Source organism: Coccinella septempunctata, chromosome 1 (genome assembly GCF_907165205.1).
Source record: "Coccinella septempunctata chromosome 1, icCocSept1.1, whole genome shotgun sequence".
NCBI lineage: Eukaryota > Metazoa > Arthropoda > Insecta > Coleoptera > Coccinellidae > Coccinella > Coccinella septempunctata.
Window position 1 is genome coordinate 53,150,166 of NC_058189.1, and position 18,334 is coordinate 53,168,499.

General features: G+C 33.5%; 2 protein-coding genes and 1 long non-coding RNA gene across 4 annotated transcripts; 2 read left to right on the plus strand and 1 right to left on the minus strand.

Annotated features, from left to right (window-relative positions):
• The first annotated feature begins 4,955 nt into the window (after positions 1-4,955).
• On the plus strand, positions 4,956-7,289 carry LOC123307281 (cuticle protein 63-like). Its single transcript, XM_044889526.1, has 2 exons — positions 4,956-4,967; positions 6,964-7,289. The coding sequence occupies exons 1-2, from the start codon at positions 4,956-4,958 to the stop codon at positions 7,222-7,224; spliced, it is 273 nt and encodes a 90-aa protein (XP_044745461.1). The 3' UTR covers positions 7,225-7,289.
• Positions 7,290-10,486: 3,197 nt separating this feature from the next.
• Positions 10,487-12,035, minus strand: LOC123322326. Its single transcript, XR_006539112.1, has 2 exons — positions 11,634-12,035; positions 10,487-10,840 (listed from the first exon to the last, which is right to left on the minus strand). It is a non-coding gene; the product is annotated as an uncharacterized LOC123322326 (long non-coding RNA).
• Positions 12,036-12,045: 10 nt separating this feature from the next.
• On the plus strand, positions 12,046-13,776 carry LOC123322219 (protein TRACHEARY ELEMENT DIFFERENTIATION-RELATED 7A-like). 2 transcript variants are annotated; one of them, XM_044910116.1, is made up of 2 exons: positions 12,046-12,102; positions 13,063-13,776. In XM_044910116.1, exon 2 carries the CDS (start codon positions 13,066-13,068, stop codon positions 13,666-13,668), a length of 603 nt encoding a protein of 200 aa, XP_044766051.1. In that variant the 5' UTR covers positions 12,046-12,102; positions 13,063-13,065; the 3' UTR covers positions 13,669-13,776. The 2 variants fall into 2 exon arrangements, with proteins under 2 accessions (XP_044766051.1, XP_044766043.1); XM_044910108.1 differs by lacking the exon at positions 12,046-12,102 and adding an exon at positions 12,265-12,538.
• The last annotated feature ends 4,558 nt before the right edge of the window (positions 13,777-18,334 follow it).

Sequence of the window (18,334 nt, forward strand, 5' to 3'; positions counted from 1 at the left end):
TTGGTTTGCAGAGCAAGAAGAAACATTTTTTTTGAACGGTCTAGAGACGTTGCAGGTTCGCTGTAATAAATGTAAACAATTAAGAGGAGAATATGTTGAGTAATAAAATATTTTGACATTGAAATTTTGTTCGGTTCTATAGTAGGCTAAGAATTTTTCAATATATCCTCGTAATACCTTCCTTTTGTAGCTGTGCTGGAAATAACAATGAAAATCATACGGCCGAGGAAAAATAATTTATATAATCCCAAAAGGAAGCTATCGACCTATATTTCGCCACGGATAATAATTCCCTATTGTAATTATTTATTAGAATATATGCCCACGCGACCGATTTCCCCAACTGCAAATTCGATTAGCAAATGCCCGGATCAGAACGAGCGAACCGTGACAATCAGACTCCGGTCAACGCCAATGCTACCGACAAAACTCCGAGGTTTTCGTATTCGCATTGGAAAGCGTGCGTTTTTTCATACCGAATTTTTACCGACCGTGCTCGGTGTAATGCCTAGACTGGAATATTCAAAAGTGTTCTAGCGGAACATTTGTTCGTATTAGTATTACGTTAACATGAGAACTCACGATGTCTCGTGTGTGGTAATACAGGCGTTTCGTGATCGAGGAAAATTTACCTGTTTGTCATTTCCACAAAGAAAGTCCGGTCGCTTATTAGTAAGCAGTTCAAGGTTCTACATGGAAGTTTTTTTCTTTGACGGAAATATTTCGTCCAAGAAGTAAGGAAATTATATTCATTTGCCGCGAGTTTGATATCATAGGAGTGGGAAATGAACATTCCATATGAGAGCAACCCTATACTGTTTCTGCCACGGGGCAGCGGTCGATTACTCTAATTCTATTAACTTTACAGAGAAGAGTTTCTAATAAAACTTTCCTCTTTTTAACTAGAGCGTCTCCTAAAATTATATAGAACTATACAACGTGTTTCGTTTCTTCTGCACAGCTATCAACTTCGTTATTTTGAATGGAACACCCTATATATTTTTACATTTTTGAATTCCTTGATAAATTTGAATATAAGTTTGATGACACAACTATGTCTGATTTCTCAACGGTTTTCGAGAAATTTGACTTTTTATTAATATTTTGACATTTCGAGGTACTTAGACAAAGGACTATAGCTCCGTACCTATTCTATGTAATTGGTTCAAAGTTGGACTGTGTCTAGTTAAGAAATGATACACTGAAAATTTTCCATTATCAAAACAGAAATTCATAAAAATCTTCATTTTTTTAAATGGACACCCATATTTTTTCTGTTCATTATTAAAACATTTTTTTGTTCGCTTTTAGTTGTTTTAAATAATGAACCGAAAAGAAATATGGGTTGCCATTTAAAAAAATGAAGATTTTGATGAATTTCTGTTTTCATAATGGATCTACGTTTTCGTAGAGTGTTCCATTTAAAATAACGAAGTGATAGTTGTGCAGAAGAAACGAAACACTTGGACAATAACACAGAGTAGACAATAAATTCATGAGGTCAAAAAAAAACCACTTTTTTTCTTTAACATTTTAGAGCCATTTCAAGTTTTCATAATGAGCTGTGCCACCCCTGGAAAAACAAAATTACCTTCAGAATAAGTAACTAAATCTGTGACACTACACATCTCTGGATCTTTTAAACAGAGTTGTATTCAGCCAAAGTACCCACTTTTTCAAATTTCACAGATACTTTTTAATTTTTAACCATCAAATTTCTCGAAAACGACGCATTACACGAAAAAATATGATGAATACTTTTATTCTACAAAACGTTCAAATATTCATTAGATACTTGAAAGATTCTTGAAACTTAGTTTCAAGAGTTAGGTTCTTTGAATTTTTGGTATTTTTATGGTACGTAATGGTTATAATGAGAAAACTGGAAGACGCGTGAGTAATATCTTGTGTTCAAAAAAAATTCATAAAATAGATAAATGGAAAACTTTATTCCGAAATTCATTTAATTCGATAAAACCGTTTTTGAGATAGAACTAAAAAAAATAACATTTTTTATGGTTTTTCAACAGCCTGTTCCTTTTTAACCGACTCGGTTCGAAAAAAAAAGGTAGGAGAAAGAGTATTTCTTTTGACCTCAAGAATCTACTGTTAAAATATTTGTACGAGTCAAAGACTCACTCTGTATAGTATTCACACAAGTTGGCAACATCAATCATTTTGCCCAAGTCTAACCATAACAACTTCATGATGATCATTATAATGATCAGAAGAAAAGGGGCCAAGGCAAAAATGAAAAAGAAACCTTCTTTAATTTTCGTTGAAAATCAAACATGTTTGGCAAGAGCTCAGAAACACCCTGTGTATTTTAGACTAAAAATCAACTCATCAACTCACAACTCATTTTTATAGTTCATAAAGACTTATGATTAGTGAATCTGCGATTTCATTCATCCAGAGCTGATCTTGTTTTACATTTTCAATCTTGTATGATCTGTTTCAAGCATTGTTTGAAAAACTTCACCTATCACGATATTCATGACAATGCCATTAAGATCCGTCCGTGCATGTGAATTTCTGAATTAAATCTAACTAGGTACTAGGTATGTTATGGGATTTATGACAACTGCCTCATCTCAAAGGATGAACAATTCCAATTTCTGATATCGATTGAAATTCAATTTAGGAGGATTCTGCATTTTCTGAAACTGTTTAGGGTTTTCACTCCCAATCTCTATAACAAAATCAATTGAAATAACAGATTTGCTACTGCGTAATTTGTCAGAATTAAATGAAGTAGAAAAAATTGGTGCTTTACAATGAACAACAATTTTTTCTAGTTGATTTGCTCCTGACAAATTAGTGCAAGAATTTACGCAGGAGCAAATCGGTTACTTCAATTTTTTAATTGATTTTATTCCACAGATTGGGAGTGAAAACCCTAAAAAATTTCAAAAAATCCCAGTTCCTGACTAGTCTTGGAAATGGAAGGAAATTTATTTCCAGAGAACGAAAATGTTTTCAAAATTTGACACTATCATATTGGTGCGTGGTGCGTTATAATTTTATGCGTTGAACAATGGTTGTTGCAATTTGCGATGATTTCATCACTGTGCACATGTACCATTCTCCAATTGCAAACCAGAGTACTTTTTACGCTAGTTCAACAAGTAGAACGATCAGATCTGATTGAATGCTTATCTGTATATAACTAGAGAGATATAATTTTATTCGTAACAAGCTTTTTCCTTGATCGAAAATTTGTTATTTTGTAAGGTTGAATGTTTTATAAAATTATTTTTCTACAAGGTATCGAATCTTCTGTAGGTATCAAGGATTTTCATAGCGTGACTACATTAGGTTTTGAATTATTTTCTCAACACTCATTAGGGCTGAAGTTTATGAGCAGGATTCCAGGAATTTATGAATCTATCGGTTATTTTTCTTTGGAAATTAAAATCTGAATGAATGTTTTCATAATTCAACAGATCTTCATCAGAATATTCAAAATACCATTGATAAGCATTGAGTTTCATCCACCCTGAACTAAAATAGTATAAAATCGGTTTACTTCGAAAAGAATTGTTGGGTATTTTATAAAAATAGGCATTTCGAATAAGAAATGGAAAAATTCGAAGGATTTGCGAAAACAATTGGTAGGTATAGAGAAAATTGATTCGATGGGACCGATATTTGATAAAAATTCATAATAGAACAAGAAAAAAATTATTGGATTTGCATAAGATGAGTGTTTAACCACGACACTTCTTTCGCTATCATAGTAGCATCTTCAGGTGGGTGAAGGTGATAAAATACCAGGTGGTCAAAAAGCTTTCATCAAGTGTGATGGTTTAACAACGCATGTTAGTGAAAATCATATATCTAAGTATATGTAATTCTGTTTCTTGTAAGATAGGGAAAATGTCTGAGAATGTTTTGATTTCAACATTCCGGTAATCCTAAAAACGGCAGAATTTTCGCAAACATGGACAAACCATTAAAATTTCAAATAATAAAATATTTATTGAGCCATACACAAAATAGATGAATTTTCTGAATTTCGATTTCAATTTTTCCTAGAGTAATTTTAAATGAAATTGCTTCGTATAATATAAAACCACCCTTATATTGAATTTATTTATGCGAATGCGAATTATGTTGAAATAACGAAAACAATTATTAGAAATTATATTCATTTCATCTAATTTTGAAAACCCGTCGAATAGTTTTTCATGCTTAGGTTCTATAGGTTTTTTGATAGCATACTTGGATAGGCCATCAAAAATGCTATTATGTATATTTATGGTTTTCTTTCTTCAATGAAGAACCTAAGTCACAAAATCCAGTGATTTGTTTGAAACTGTCACTGTGTGGAATACAAACATTCAAATTCCATGTAATTCTCAGTCGTTTGAGGTAATTTTTCTAAGTTCAAAGATAAATTTATAACTTTCTATTCTTAATTGGCTCCACGAGTCCACGATAGAATCTTCAAGGGATGGATATTTCATCATTATTTTCCATGTTTCATGTAGCTCCTGTATGAATTATTCTATATTTTCAGGAACATTTCAAAAATTTTGAATTTAATGGGAATTTTAGAGCGATATCAAATAATCAGCTGTGCGTCAACATAGCTCAATATAAACTAAAACCATTTCGGTCCAGTAACCCCAGCTTCTCAAGACATATCTCGTCAAGTTCATTAATATAATCTCAATACATAATGAGTAATGATCAATACGCATAAATTAAATTTATGGCACATTTCCTTCGAGCAGAAACAGCGAAAATATTGCGAGCGAACAATATGAACGAGATTCAGATGTGATGGGGGTACTATTGATAGGATCTAGATTTTTTTCGAACAATTGGCTACGATCGTTTGAAAGGAGCCCTTGCTCCACATGCAGTTTCGTATATATACGGCTGCAGTGTGATTTGTTCTTCATATCATCGAATACAGTCCGATAGTTCGATCACTTCACTTCTTCAACATGCTCAAGTTGGTAAGTGACGTATGAAAAAAAGTGATTTTAATTTTTGAAATTCAAGAGCTAAATCGCTAAACGAAATATAGTCGTTAGTCTTCTTTGAAGTAGCGGTTAGAAAAAATTAGAATCAGTTCAACATGGTCCACGCTTAGACTAAAGAGTTTTGTCATACCCAAAGCATTCTCATTGGTTCGCAGAAAAATGTAAAATTCTAGATGACACATGATTCCAGATCTAGATTTATTTTTCTTGAAGCTTTTCTTCCGAAACTTCTTTTCCAAATTTTGTGATTTCTATGTGATTCATGATTTGTCAATACAATACTAAATGAAAAAAAAAAAATTGAAATTTTCGAATGTAAACCGTTCCCTAAAGGCTTTATTTCTAGCTGAAACTGAAGTTGTGAATTTTGGACAATTTTCAATTGACCAACTCATTAGAAGTAAGGATAATTCAATGAAATTACTATTCAAATAAATTTTTCGCTCACACTTTTTTCAGAATTTCATGAGCTTAGTTTTTAACTCTTTGTCCTGGAAATGGTTTGGAAGATTGTTAATATTCAAAGATTGGGAAAAAATCATGAATGTGCTCGAGTAGAACTTAATCCCAAACCAATTTCGGGACAGAAAACTACTTTGACTGAATCCAGAGTGTTAATCTTCTACGAACGTCAAAATTCGTTCACAAGTCCTCATATCACCCGATAACAAACAAACCAACAAAAAACTGTGAGTTAGTAATATGTTTGAAGAAACGGCTATAACTATATCCGAATATATTTGTTATAATCCACGCTCTCTTGAGAAATCTTGAAATTATTTGAGACATTTATTTCTTTATATGTATTCTTAACTCTAGACAGCTTGAACTTAACAGATTATGTTGAATAATTCAGAGAGAAGAATGAAAATCGAAAATTTCACATATCGGTTCATTTCTTATATTTCTTCTTTTTTCTTTATCTTCTTTTTTTCTTACTTTATCTTTCTACTATTTGCCCGAATAAAGAGAAAACAACGAACTATGTGAAAACAATAAATAAATTTATCTAAGTGAAAAATTCGGAAATGAGCTGAGAGGTGGAAAAAGTAGTAGCTATCAATGGAGAATAGGTAGTATGACTCATCTGTTCGTTCATTTTGTTCCTAAAATAACCGCATTTTGACTATAAAAAACGGACCGAACTTATTTGTATTTCCAGTAGCTTAGAGTTTTTCATTCTCGATATTTCTTGTTCTTCCTTTCTTAAATTTGCCGATATCCTATCAATTTTCGTTATTATCACTTGTTAGATTTCAGGTTTAATTTCAATTCTCTCTCATTTTTAAGCGCATCTTCACTATCGTCTAATTGAAACGAAGATCAGAGATTACATCACCTTATATATTCTATGCTTTATCCCGATCGACATTCTTCTGAATCCTTTGCCGGTAACATAGACATATATAGACATGGTCTGTGCCTTCCTTTTCTATCTATGCATGAAATACGGTCAAAAATAGTGACAGAGAGAAACTGAACATCGGCCATGCAGTTGTCTTTTTCTAGAATTTTGATTGGTCGACACTCACCCCTATGTGAAGAAAAAAGAGACAGGTAAATGCCCGACGATCATTTCTCTCTTTCTATGAAAGAGCCAATTCCATGCTGACATTGCTCAGTACATGTCTCTATGTCTATGACCGGAACGCAGTGTCCAGTTGACACTGAAGAAATGGCTTATGAAGGTTGTATAAGTTGACATATTAACTACTCTATTCTTGGACTCAGAATAATATATTTCGAAATAACTTTCATTCGATAAAACCGTTTGTGGGATAGAACTGAAAATAATTTTTTTTAAGGTTTTTCAACAGCCTGTATCTTTCAAACCGAGCCGACTCGGAAGAAAGGGTATAGGAAGAAAGTGTTTCTTTCGACCTCAAGAAACTACTGTTGAAATATTTGTACGAGTCAAAGACTCACCCAGTATAGGTAATCAAAATGATTGAGGTTATTTTTTTTTCAGTTCGTACTCATTGCCGTCGCCATTTGCGCTGTTAACGCAGGCATCATCGGAGGTTATGGAATCGGCCATGGTGCTGTCATAGCAGCTGCCCCAGCTGTCCACGTTGCAGAGTCCTACCAAAACAGTAACCAAATTTCCCTTCATCCAACTCCAATCATCGTATCTCACGCTGCACCAGTGATCACCAAAGTTGCTGCTGCCCCAGTTCTTTATGCTTCTCATGGTCTCAGCTACGGTGGTCATGGGCTTGGACTCCATTGAGTTTTATACAATGGAATGAGTTAGCTGGTGCGAATTCATCTTGAATGTTGTATATACATATTTAAATTTCCTTAAATAAAGCTGAAAAAAGTTTTTCGGTGTTTATTCTCGAGTGAATTATTCATATACGAGGATTATTGAAAAATTCTTAGCCTACTATAGGACCAAACAAAATTTCAATGTCATCAATGTCATGTAGATCAGATCAATTCAACCATGATTCAGTTATGCTGCCCTCAGATTATTCCTCACATTACTCATATAATAAATGAATGCCTGCTCACATCTTGCTTTCCGGATCTTTGGAAGAGGGCTCACGTTACGCCTCTTCCTAAAGTTTCCAATCTGACGAACATGAACCAGCTGCGATCGATCAATATACTTCCCACTTTTTCAAAGATCTTGGAACGAATAATGGCAACACAAATAAAAGAGTATCTTAGGGCGAATAATATATTACCGCAGAACCAGTCAGGTTTTAGAAAGGGGTATAGTTGTGAAACTGCTTTAGCAAATGTTGTGGATGATCTTCTTGCTGCTCGGGATCGTAATGAAATTTCAGTATTAGTGCTACTTGACTTCAGTAAGGCCTTCGACCTAATAAACCACCAAATTCTATTGTCCGTTTTGCATTACAGTGGATTCAGTGCTGAGGCATGTACAATGATTAAGTCTTTTTTGAGTAATCGTGTTCAGCGAGTGGTTTATGGGGAAGAGACATCTGATTGGTTGGATTTGCATGCTGGGGTTGTTCAGGGGAGTATTTTGGGGCCAATATTGTACACGATATATACATCGAGATCTCCTAATTCATTGAGTCGATGTCGGTACCACTGCTACGCTGACGATACGCAGATTTATTATTCTTTCCCTGAGAACGAAATAGGGTCTGCTATGGAGATTCTCAATCGTGAGTTGGAGTCATTTTGTAGGTGGGTTTGTGATCATTCTCTTATGTTGAACCCGGACAAGTCAACTGTCTTGATTTTTGGAAATGATTCACAAATAGATAAAGTGAAGAATACGGCATCAATAAGCCTAGGTGGAGTCTCACTCTCATTTTCTGACACTGGTAAAAGTTTGGGTCTCATATTGGATTCGAAATTGCGATTCAGAGAGCATGTTACATCAAAGATCAGATTGGCATATGGTGGGTTAAAGAGTATTTATGCACATAGGCATTATCTACCTGTAAAAACTAAAAAAGTTCTTCTTGACGCCCTGGTGCTCTCTCATTTCAATTTCTGTTGTTCAGTGTATGCACCTTGTTTGGATCTCAACAGTCTTCACCGAATACAAAAGGTCCAGAATTCTTGCCTTCGACTTCTTTATGGCGTGAGGAGGAGAGATCATATATCCCCTTATTTAAATAGGTCAGGCTGGCTTAGCATGCTGAATAGAGCAAAATTGTATATCAACTGTTTTTATTTCAAAATCTTGAAGTTTAAGACACCTCCCTACTTGTACAACAGGATCAGGTTTCGGACTGATGTTCACACGTTGAATTTAAGAAGAAGGACCCGATTGACTATTCCTAGACACAACAAGGAAATATTCAAGAGATCATTTTCGTACAATATTGTTGAGTGCATCAATGCTCTGGATAGACTGGAATTGGATTGGTCCGTTTCTTCTTTCAAAGCGAGAATAAGGTCAATGATATATCTCAGTCAGTGTCAACACGTCTAGTTGACAAAAAGGGGAATGTATGTATGGATGTATGTAATGTATGCGTGTATGTATGTGTGTGGGTATGTGTGTATGTATGTATGCGTATGTGGTCCAATTTTCGCTGCCTTCTGTCTCTCATTTGTTTCATTTTGTTTTGCCTTATATTCGAAATGTGATTTTTAGTTTATATAGCATAAATATATCATGATATTGTGTACAATTCAGGAGTTTTGTATTGTGATGATAATAAAGAAGAAAGAGAAGAAATTGAGGCCGGAACAGAATCCTATATGGAATTCTGATATTGGGCCTTTTGTTGTACACTCTGTATGGGATATGCTTTTTATGCTACAGATATAATTGTATAAATTTTGGGTGATACGAACAATAAAGTTATTATTATTATTATTATTAAAATATTTTACTACTCAACATATTCCCCTCTTAATTGGATACTTTTTCTCAGCGAACCTGGAACGTCTCTGAACCTTTAAAAAAATTATTAAAAAATAAGGGGGGTGTTCTAGTAATTCAAACCCTAAATCGCAAATTTTTTGCATGGCAACATGAGATTTGTGTGCAGGGGCGTTGTCCTGCAAAAACAAAACACCTTTTGATAGCTTTCCGCGTCTTTTCTCTTTAATTTTTTTCCGTAGAGTGGTCAGTAATGTAGAATAGTAATCTGCAGTTATTGTTCTACCCTTATCCAAGATCCAATCATGATTACTCCATGGCAATCTCAGAAAACTGAAGCAAGAACTTTTCCTGCAGATTTTTGGACACCAAAAGTTCTTAGGTCTTGGAGAACCAGAGTGTCTTCATTCCTTCGATTGTTGCTTTGTTTCTGGATCGTAGAAATGTACCCAAGTCTCATCCATACTAACAATTCGGTTTAAGAAGCCTACATCGTTTTCAAATCGAGCACAGATCGAACGCGATGCTTCTACCCTTGCACGCTTTTGGTCAACATTCAAACATTTGGGGATCCATTTTGCAGCAATTTTTCTCATGTCCAAATTGACGTGAACTATATGATGAACGCGTTCGTATGAAATATTCAGTGCTTCAGATATCCGTTTCAGCCCAATTCGACGGTCTGATGAAATCATGTCATGAACTGCATCGATATTTTCGGGGACTGACACAGAAACTGGCCTTCCCGATCGGTCATCATCTTCAATGGAAAATTTACCTCTTTTGAAGCTTGCAGTCCAATTTTTCGTGAATATGCTTACCTCTCTTAACCCTTTTAAATACAGGTACTTGATTTTGTACTTATTTCGTTTTTAGATTTTCATTCTCTTTCAAAATAAATTTATCAGTCATGTATGGTATCTGAAAAATTCATTATCAGAGTTGCTTGGAAAAAGTATTTTCCTAAATCTCCTTTTATTCAATTGTGAAGCTATTGGAAGCCTCAATTTAACGTGCTTACTAAATAGATTTTGGATTTTTTATTTTTGTTAGGTATCTTCGTTATTGATTATTACAGTGACTTGTATAGACTAGACTTCGAGAACTATTGATAGATTTAATCAAACAAAATATGAAGATAAAAGGTGGAAAAGATGAAAATTTTACACATATAAAGTCATTTCGTCTATTCTTATTTCCAAGACAAAAAACAGATTGTTTCTTTTCAAGCCAACAGTATAGTTATGCACTGAAACTGAAATTAACAATTTAAACTTTCTAAACTAGGCATTAAACGAATACAGGTACAATGTTAACAAGGGCTTAAAGTACAGAAGGGTTCAATCTCTTAATTTCACCAATAATAATATCTATAAGGATAGTGAACACGAACATGTACACCTGGTGTCTCATACAGATACGGATAAGTACCAACTCTGACAATTGGACCGTAAACACCATCAAGTCCAAAGTAGAAAGGAAGAGGTGATGAAATCGTCGGAAGAATTACCATAGCGATGACTATGGTGGCCTGGAAGAAATAAGGAATTTGGAATTTGACCGATGAAAATCCAAGTAAACTAAATAACAGACGTTTCACCGACTGTGTGCTAGTTTGATGATTAACACATCGTTAGTTGAAATAATTGTCAAGCTCATCTCTGAAATATTTGAAATCCCAGTTTTTTCAGACATTTCGAAAATATCGAGGTAATTTATTTGGAAAACATGTCTCAGGTGAAGCATCAGGGCGTCTAGAAGCTTGACCCTACATAATATCTGATAACTTTTCTAGAGTACCTTCAAGCCTGTCTCGTATTGTCAAAATTTTACATGTGAATGTTTTTGGTGGTCCCTATTATAGTCAAAAAATTTCAAATGGGAGGAAGGGACGAGAACTTATGTTGGTAAAAACATATGATTCGGCTATGATAACACCGGATTTATTTTGAATATTTCCCAAGAACTTGGCTCATCGTCAAGTTTTGAATTGTCTTTTTTATTCAAATTTTGGCAGGGTGAATGTGAGATGAAGGTTATGTCGGTATTGTATACGACACTTTAAGGAATCAACTATTGTTGAATAGAACAAAGCTTCTAATCTAATGAGGGAAGTGACCTATAACCACTGTTCAAATGAAATACTCACCAGGAGGCACATTGTCTTTATCAACATTTTGATCTCGTTGTGAACAAGTGCAATGAAGAAATGGTATAAATAAACATGAATTCAATGCGTCGAAATCAAAAAAACTCAATTATGGTACATTATAATGAAAGGTTTCTAATTATCAATATCACTAGTGAAAACAAAATTATATTACGTTTTGCTATGGGGTTTTCCTTTACTGCCATAAACTCAAGGTGCTCTGCATCAATTCTCTCGGAACAAAATGGAAAGTTTTATATTATTGATGGATTTGTTATATTTTTCACGAGAAGAATTGTATTGATCTGTAGATTTTTGATCGATTGAAATGCCTTTGGATTTAAAGAGAGTTATAATTCAAAATAGGTGATTTTTGTGGAAAACAACATGTATGTGGGGGTCATGAAACCAAATCTCAATGAATTCAACTATGACATGTAACTGTGTATATCAAAATCAATTCAAAAATTTTTTCTTTCGAAACCAAACGAAACCGTTCTTTGTTTGACTATTCTTCAGATGACACATATGTCTTTCATATTGTGTATTGATATATTGTATGTATTCATATCAAACATCGAATACATGTAGGTACTTATAGTTATGTTGATCATCAATGAATTTCGAACGTGTAAACAACAAAGGTAAGGATTGTTTCGATATTGGGGATCTCAAAATCATTTGATGGAAATATAGACTAGAATTTCACCATTTCACTTCATTAGATGAGAGTTTTAGTGAGAAAATAAGATCTATATTCATTCTTCAGAATATCATTAGACATTTCGAGGAATCACCAAAATTCCCTTTTATTCCAAATTGTATTTTCAGATATGTTGCTACTGTATGGTTTTCCCTGTAGTTTGTGGTTTAAAAAGTCGATAATTTAAAATTGAAACCCTTTCACGAACATTTATACACCTCTGGTGGAATTTATAATCGATGACTAGTGGTTTTTCACTAACAAAGAGAGAATGGAAACTTGATATAAAAATGACTAGTCGAAATTCTCAAACATAGTTCCTGATCGTATTTCATACAGTTAATATATATCAGCAATCCACAATGAAGTCCCACCTTGTAAGTATATTTGTTAACATTGTTTTCATTGGGTTATTCAGTTGAGTCTTCCAATACAACATCAAATTTTTCAAATCTATATCGAGACAGATTTCTTGTGAACAATTTTCCTTTTCAAATATGCAGTTGATGAATTTTCAACTCAATTGGACATAATCAACAACTTCAGTAGGCTCCCTAACCTAATCTTCAGTAGTCAAATATCAGAATTCGATTATGTCGAAGAATGCACTTCAACCCCCAAAGATTTTTAAAATAATTAAAATTCCCCTATTTTTGTGTGTATGTTTCCATTCCAGTACGTTTTGAAGTTTTATTCAGTACAGTTATCTTACAAGTTGTTGTTCATTTCATTCACGCTAAACAAATAGTCGAACACCTAGTTTGACTGTTGACCACATAGTCCTGAAGATGCATGACAACCATCTCCTAGGAATCTGAACACATGAAGCATTAAAATACACCATGAAGTAGAAATGGAATTTTTTTACGATAATCTTGAATTTTAATCTTTGTTTTCGCAGGTGATGTTTTTTGCGTTGTTATCCTACGCTTCTTCTACACACCATCATCACAAGACCATAAAGGAGGAACACCATTATGCACCACACCATGAAACACACGTTAGAGAAGTCATATCTCTGCCCAAACCGATTCTGCCCATCATACCACCCCCAGTTCATCATTCCCATGTAACTCTAGATAAGACTCTCCCATTCCCTTTTCCTCCAGTAATTCCTCCCCTCAAAGCCAAAACCATCCACAAGCATCATCATAAAATCCCCAACTTGCTTCCACCTCCGTTTGTTAAAGCTCTACCGGTACCAGTTCCTGCTGTGAAACACCATGTATCACTTGTCCCATCTCCTGTTCATCATGTCACCTTAAATAAGCCTCTCCCACCCCCTCTTCTTCCTGTAATCCAAGCAGCTAAAGGTATCCACAAGCATCATCATGAAGTGCCAAAGCTGATTCCTCCTCCAATTTTGAAGGCTCTAGCGGTTCCTGCTGTGAATCACCATGTACCAGTGGCACCATTAGCGGTAGTTACAAAACCACTGGTTCCATTTGGAAAAGATCACCACAAGATCAACATCCACGAGCATATTGATGAGAGATATATTTATTAATTGATAATTTTATGTCTTGTAGATTTTATTTTTCGATTTTGAATTTTAGTGTAGGAATTATTTAACCAGATGTATTTGGATTGACTTTCGATAAATTGTTAATATGTACTCGGTGCTTTCAATTAAGATATACCTACCTATATACAGTCCCTGGCCATATTATTAGACGCATTGATTCGATGCAAAATTTCAATATTGAATTATTAAATTGAATGTATATGTTACATATACTTCATCTGTAAATGGTTTTCACATATAATATATCATATTCAATAAAAAATATTGATTTATTGATGATTGAACATGAAATTCTAATATTTTGCTGAGCCACCCTGTGTAGCTATGAGAGTTTCATACTATCAATGCAGAATTTTTCGGTTTGCTGCATTCGAAGATAATGATTTCATATGTGGATTATCGAAATAACGTCCGAACCTGCAGAATGCAAGAAGTCCACTGGAAGACATAGTACTGAATCATACTTAAGTACTAACACTACAGCATCAAAAATAAATGCCAAATAGAACAATTTAATGAGAGTCGTAGATAAAACTGACATTCTGTGGAAATGAAATTCAAATATTCTGCTTTTTCCTCGGGCAAAACCCGTAAATATAAAAAAAATCCTCAGTGCGTCTAATAAACTGGCCAGGGACTGTATATTCTTCATATTATCTTCATTCTTAAAGTATTGCAGAAATTTTCAAATCACCAAAGAAGTATAAAAATTATATGAGAAATGAAACATGTAACATCTCATTGGTTGTTGAAATTCAAAAAAGATTTTTGCAGAAAAGTAACGCTTTCAATTTGGCAATGCTCAAAGTCGATTGGGAGTAGGACCTCTCTCTAGTGTTGTAAATTCTGGTGAATGTCGTGAGGCTTATTTAATCAAAACATACTGGGTTTACCAACAAATGGAATTCCCTCAAGGTGTTCCATGGTATCTGGTATTATTGCTGCCACTGATTTTTTGTGATATTGGTGGGGGTTTACCTCCATATTCTAAACTAAGAAGATGTAGACATTGTGTAAAGACAAAGTCTTCAAATGATATAGCTATATTTTCTTGTTTTAAACGCGGTTCTTTTATTCGATATATAGAAATAGAAAGTCATCTATAGTAATAGTCCAATCTCACATGACACTGAACAAATGTTCTCTATATCATTTTGTTTTACCTCGCTTGAATTTTGAATATTAATACATAGATGTCGCCTGCAATACAGAAATTTATAAATTCAAACCAGCCTCATATTTTTATCGATAAAAAATATGACATAACGTGAGTCACTTTCCATAAACAAATTGCTAATCCAGAGTGCCAAAACAAATTTTTGAAAATCTCCCATCTTATTTTATGTGACAGTTATTAGGTACTATAATCTAATAGCAGCGCGTATAGTGATTTTTTTGCCTTCATTTATCTACCTCTCATTACCATATCACTAACAATTGTATAATAACGAGAGGTTGTTGCAGAATAACGTAATCTATCAATTTCGCACATCTAAAGGAGTGGTTTCTTCTCTAAATATATTGTGGAATTTTTAGAAATATTAAAATTTTTATATAATAAAATAAACTATAATAAACATTTTGATTTCCATTTTGCGTGGATTTCAGTTTGTCCCATTTTCAACAAACGTTGTTTCTTACAAACATAATAAATATCCTCGATAATCTTTGTTCGATACGATACTACTCTCTCTATTCATTTTCATTTAACCTTTTTTGTTTGACAAAAATTATAAACACATATAAATGTCAATGGATTCCTTTTTGAGATCAATGATATATGTATAGGTACCTAACTGTTGAAATTCCATTCTTAAAATGCCTGAATTCCATTTAGTTCAACACATTCATTTTTGGATGAATTAATATTTGTTGAATAGGATGAATCTTTGACTCGTACTAATATTTTAATAGTAGATTCTTGAGGTCGAAAGAAACACTTTTTTCCTATACCATTTTTTCCGATTCGGCCCTGATAAAAATATATAGGTAGCTATTTTAAATTTTCATAATGAGCTGTGTCACCCATTGAACTCTAAAAAAATTTTTAGTTCTTTTAAAGTTCAACTCTAAAAGAACTTTCAGTTCTTTTAGAGTTCAATGGTGCCACCCCTTCAGAATAACTAGATAAATCTGTGACACTACACATCTGTGGATCTTTAAACAGAGTTGTATTCAGCCAAAGTACCCAATCTTTCAAATTTCACACATATTTTTTATTTTTGAACATCAAACTTTTAAATTTTCTGAAAATCGAATTACAAATTACAAACGGCGCATGATATGAAAAAATATGAAGAATACTTTTATTTTACAAAACGTTCAAATATTTATTAGATAATTTCAAGAGTTGGGTTCTTTGAATTTTTGGCATTTTTATGGTCATAATGAGAAAACGTGTGTTCGACGAAGATTCACCGAATAAAGAAAAAACTATATTCCGAAATTCATTTTATTCGACAGTTTGTGAGATTCGAAAAAAAAGTGTGTGACATTTTTTTATGGTTTTTCAACTAGCCAATTCGGAAAAAATGATGTCACTACCATTCAAGGTCTAATAAAAAACATTTTCAAATATTTATGTAAAAATATCTAAATGTTGATAGTGAACAGCAAGATAAGCACATTGCTATGTACCATGAACTAAGTCCTTTCTTCAAAAGTAGCCATATTATTTTGTTCGAGACTATCTAGAAGATAATCTCACTGTTGTTTTCAATTTATCTGCTGGTTTAAATATGATTTTTTTCACATTATCCTATAACCTTGCTATATCTATTGGAATCAAAAAAATTAGTAAGTATTGTATATAATTATTAATAAATATTTATTATTATAAGATTCAAGATAATCAAGTGGAAATACGTACATTTTTGTACCATGAATCTTCCAATACCGAATATTTTTCCCTCCATGTATTCATGCCGAAGTTCATCAGCATTGCTGATGTAAGGGCATTCGTAAATTTTGAACAGATGACTCAATTCTCAAATTATCTCTTTGTCCAGGTATTCAAATAGCAGATATTCGCAGATGAATATTTCAATCAGGTTCTCTTAGGAAAACTACCAATTCGATATTCCCCAATTCAGACTTGATTGCAAATGATCACCAAAGTACAATCTTCATCATCGATCTTCACGTAAAATTCGGGCCATTGCATACTCAGACAGCCTGTGAATACTAAAATATAGAGATGGCCTTACTTTAGGCTCTCCATTATTTTATTCAGACGGCTCGGAGTTATATAAGTCCGAATTTTTTCAGATGGATGTAGATAGACATTACCCGTCAACCAAAACAAATCTACACCATGTTCAAACACGTAAGTCTAGCATTTCTTGATATCCATCAAATTAAACGTTACTTTGGGTATTTTTGTTCGTATAATATATTGATTTACATCAATATATTCCTTAGGATTAGCGAACGTTTCATTTGCTTATAAATGTACCTATTGAAAAGTTCCCAAATTTTTTTTTAACCGCATGTTATAAGAAAATCTCAGTCAAAATGCAGATTTCATAAAAGAGACATTCTGTATAGAATTTCAATGTTTATAAGGAGAAACTCCTATAGATTTTATTCGTAACCTTAATGCATTCTGATACTTTATAACTTTTGAGGATTTTCTTGTAGACTCCTTCTCTCTAGAATCTTCGAACTGGAATTTACCTAGTAGGCGGTTATCATGTTAACATTAAAGGGGAACAACACAATTTTTTTTATTGCCCTCTCGCTTTCATAGAACGTCTTTTCAATTTAATTTTGTTTTCAAGATAAAACTTCACATTTTATTTTCAGGTGCAATCTTTAGGGGGCTGCCAAATATTTTTTTTTGCAATTATTTATTTTCACCCTTTATGTCAATAGCTTCGTATCCCCTCCCATATCATTCTGTAGTATATGTTTCATTTTAATCCATATGTGCCAAAATTACATTATCTGTTCATCTCCACTTTGCAAAAATATTTTTTGAAAGCTTCTTTATATTGAATTACCTTCGAAATTACCGACACAATCCGATATTTCGCCAAATTTATTTACTAGTTACCTGTTCACCAAACATCGAAGAAAATATTATCAAATTACCAATTTTGATCGAATAGTCAAATGATAATAATATCGAAGTAATTCTTTTTCAATATTGATTTTTTTATAGGTTGTGATCCTTGCAGTTATCATGGGATGTGGTCTTGCCACGCCAGTACCAGAAGCCAAGCCAGTTCCAGAGGCTAAAGCTGTTGCTAAGCCTAACTACTTTGCTCCAGTTGTAGCACCAGCAGTAGCTCCTGCAGTGGCTTATACTGCCGGCTACACAGCTCCACTAACTTACAGCTCATACTATTCTCCATACGCTGCTTCCTACACCGCATACTCACCGTATAGTGCTTATTCTGCACCTGTAGTTTATGTTTAGAATGTATTTTTCGGATCTGTAAATAAACCTCTGCTTCTATCAACTGCTGTTAGTTTTTGAAAATTTAAATTTCCATAGAATGTCCTCTTAATTTCGTTTCAGTGTACTGGCTTCTAAGAAAAAAATAAAAAGTGCTTTTAAGGTGCCATATTTAGGGGGCTGTATCTATATAGACAGGGTCTGAAAAGAAAAGATTTATATAGAACGAAACTATTTCAAAATTTTTAC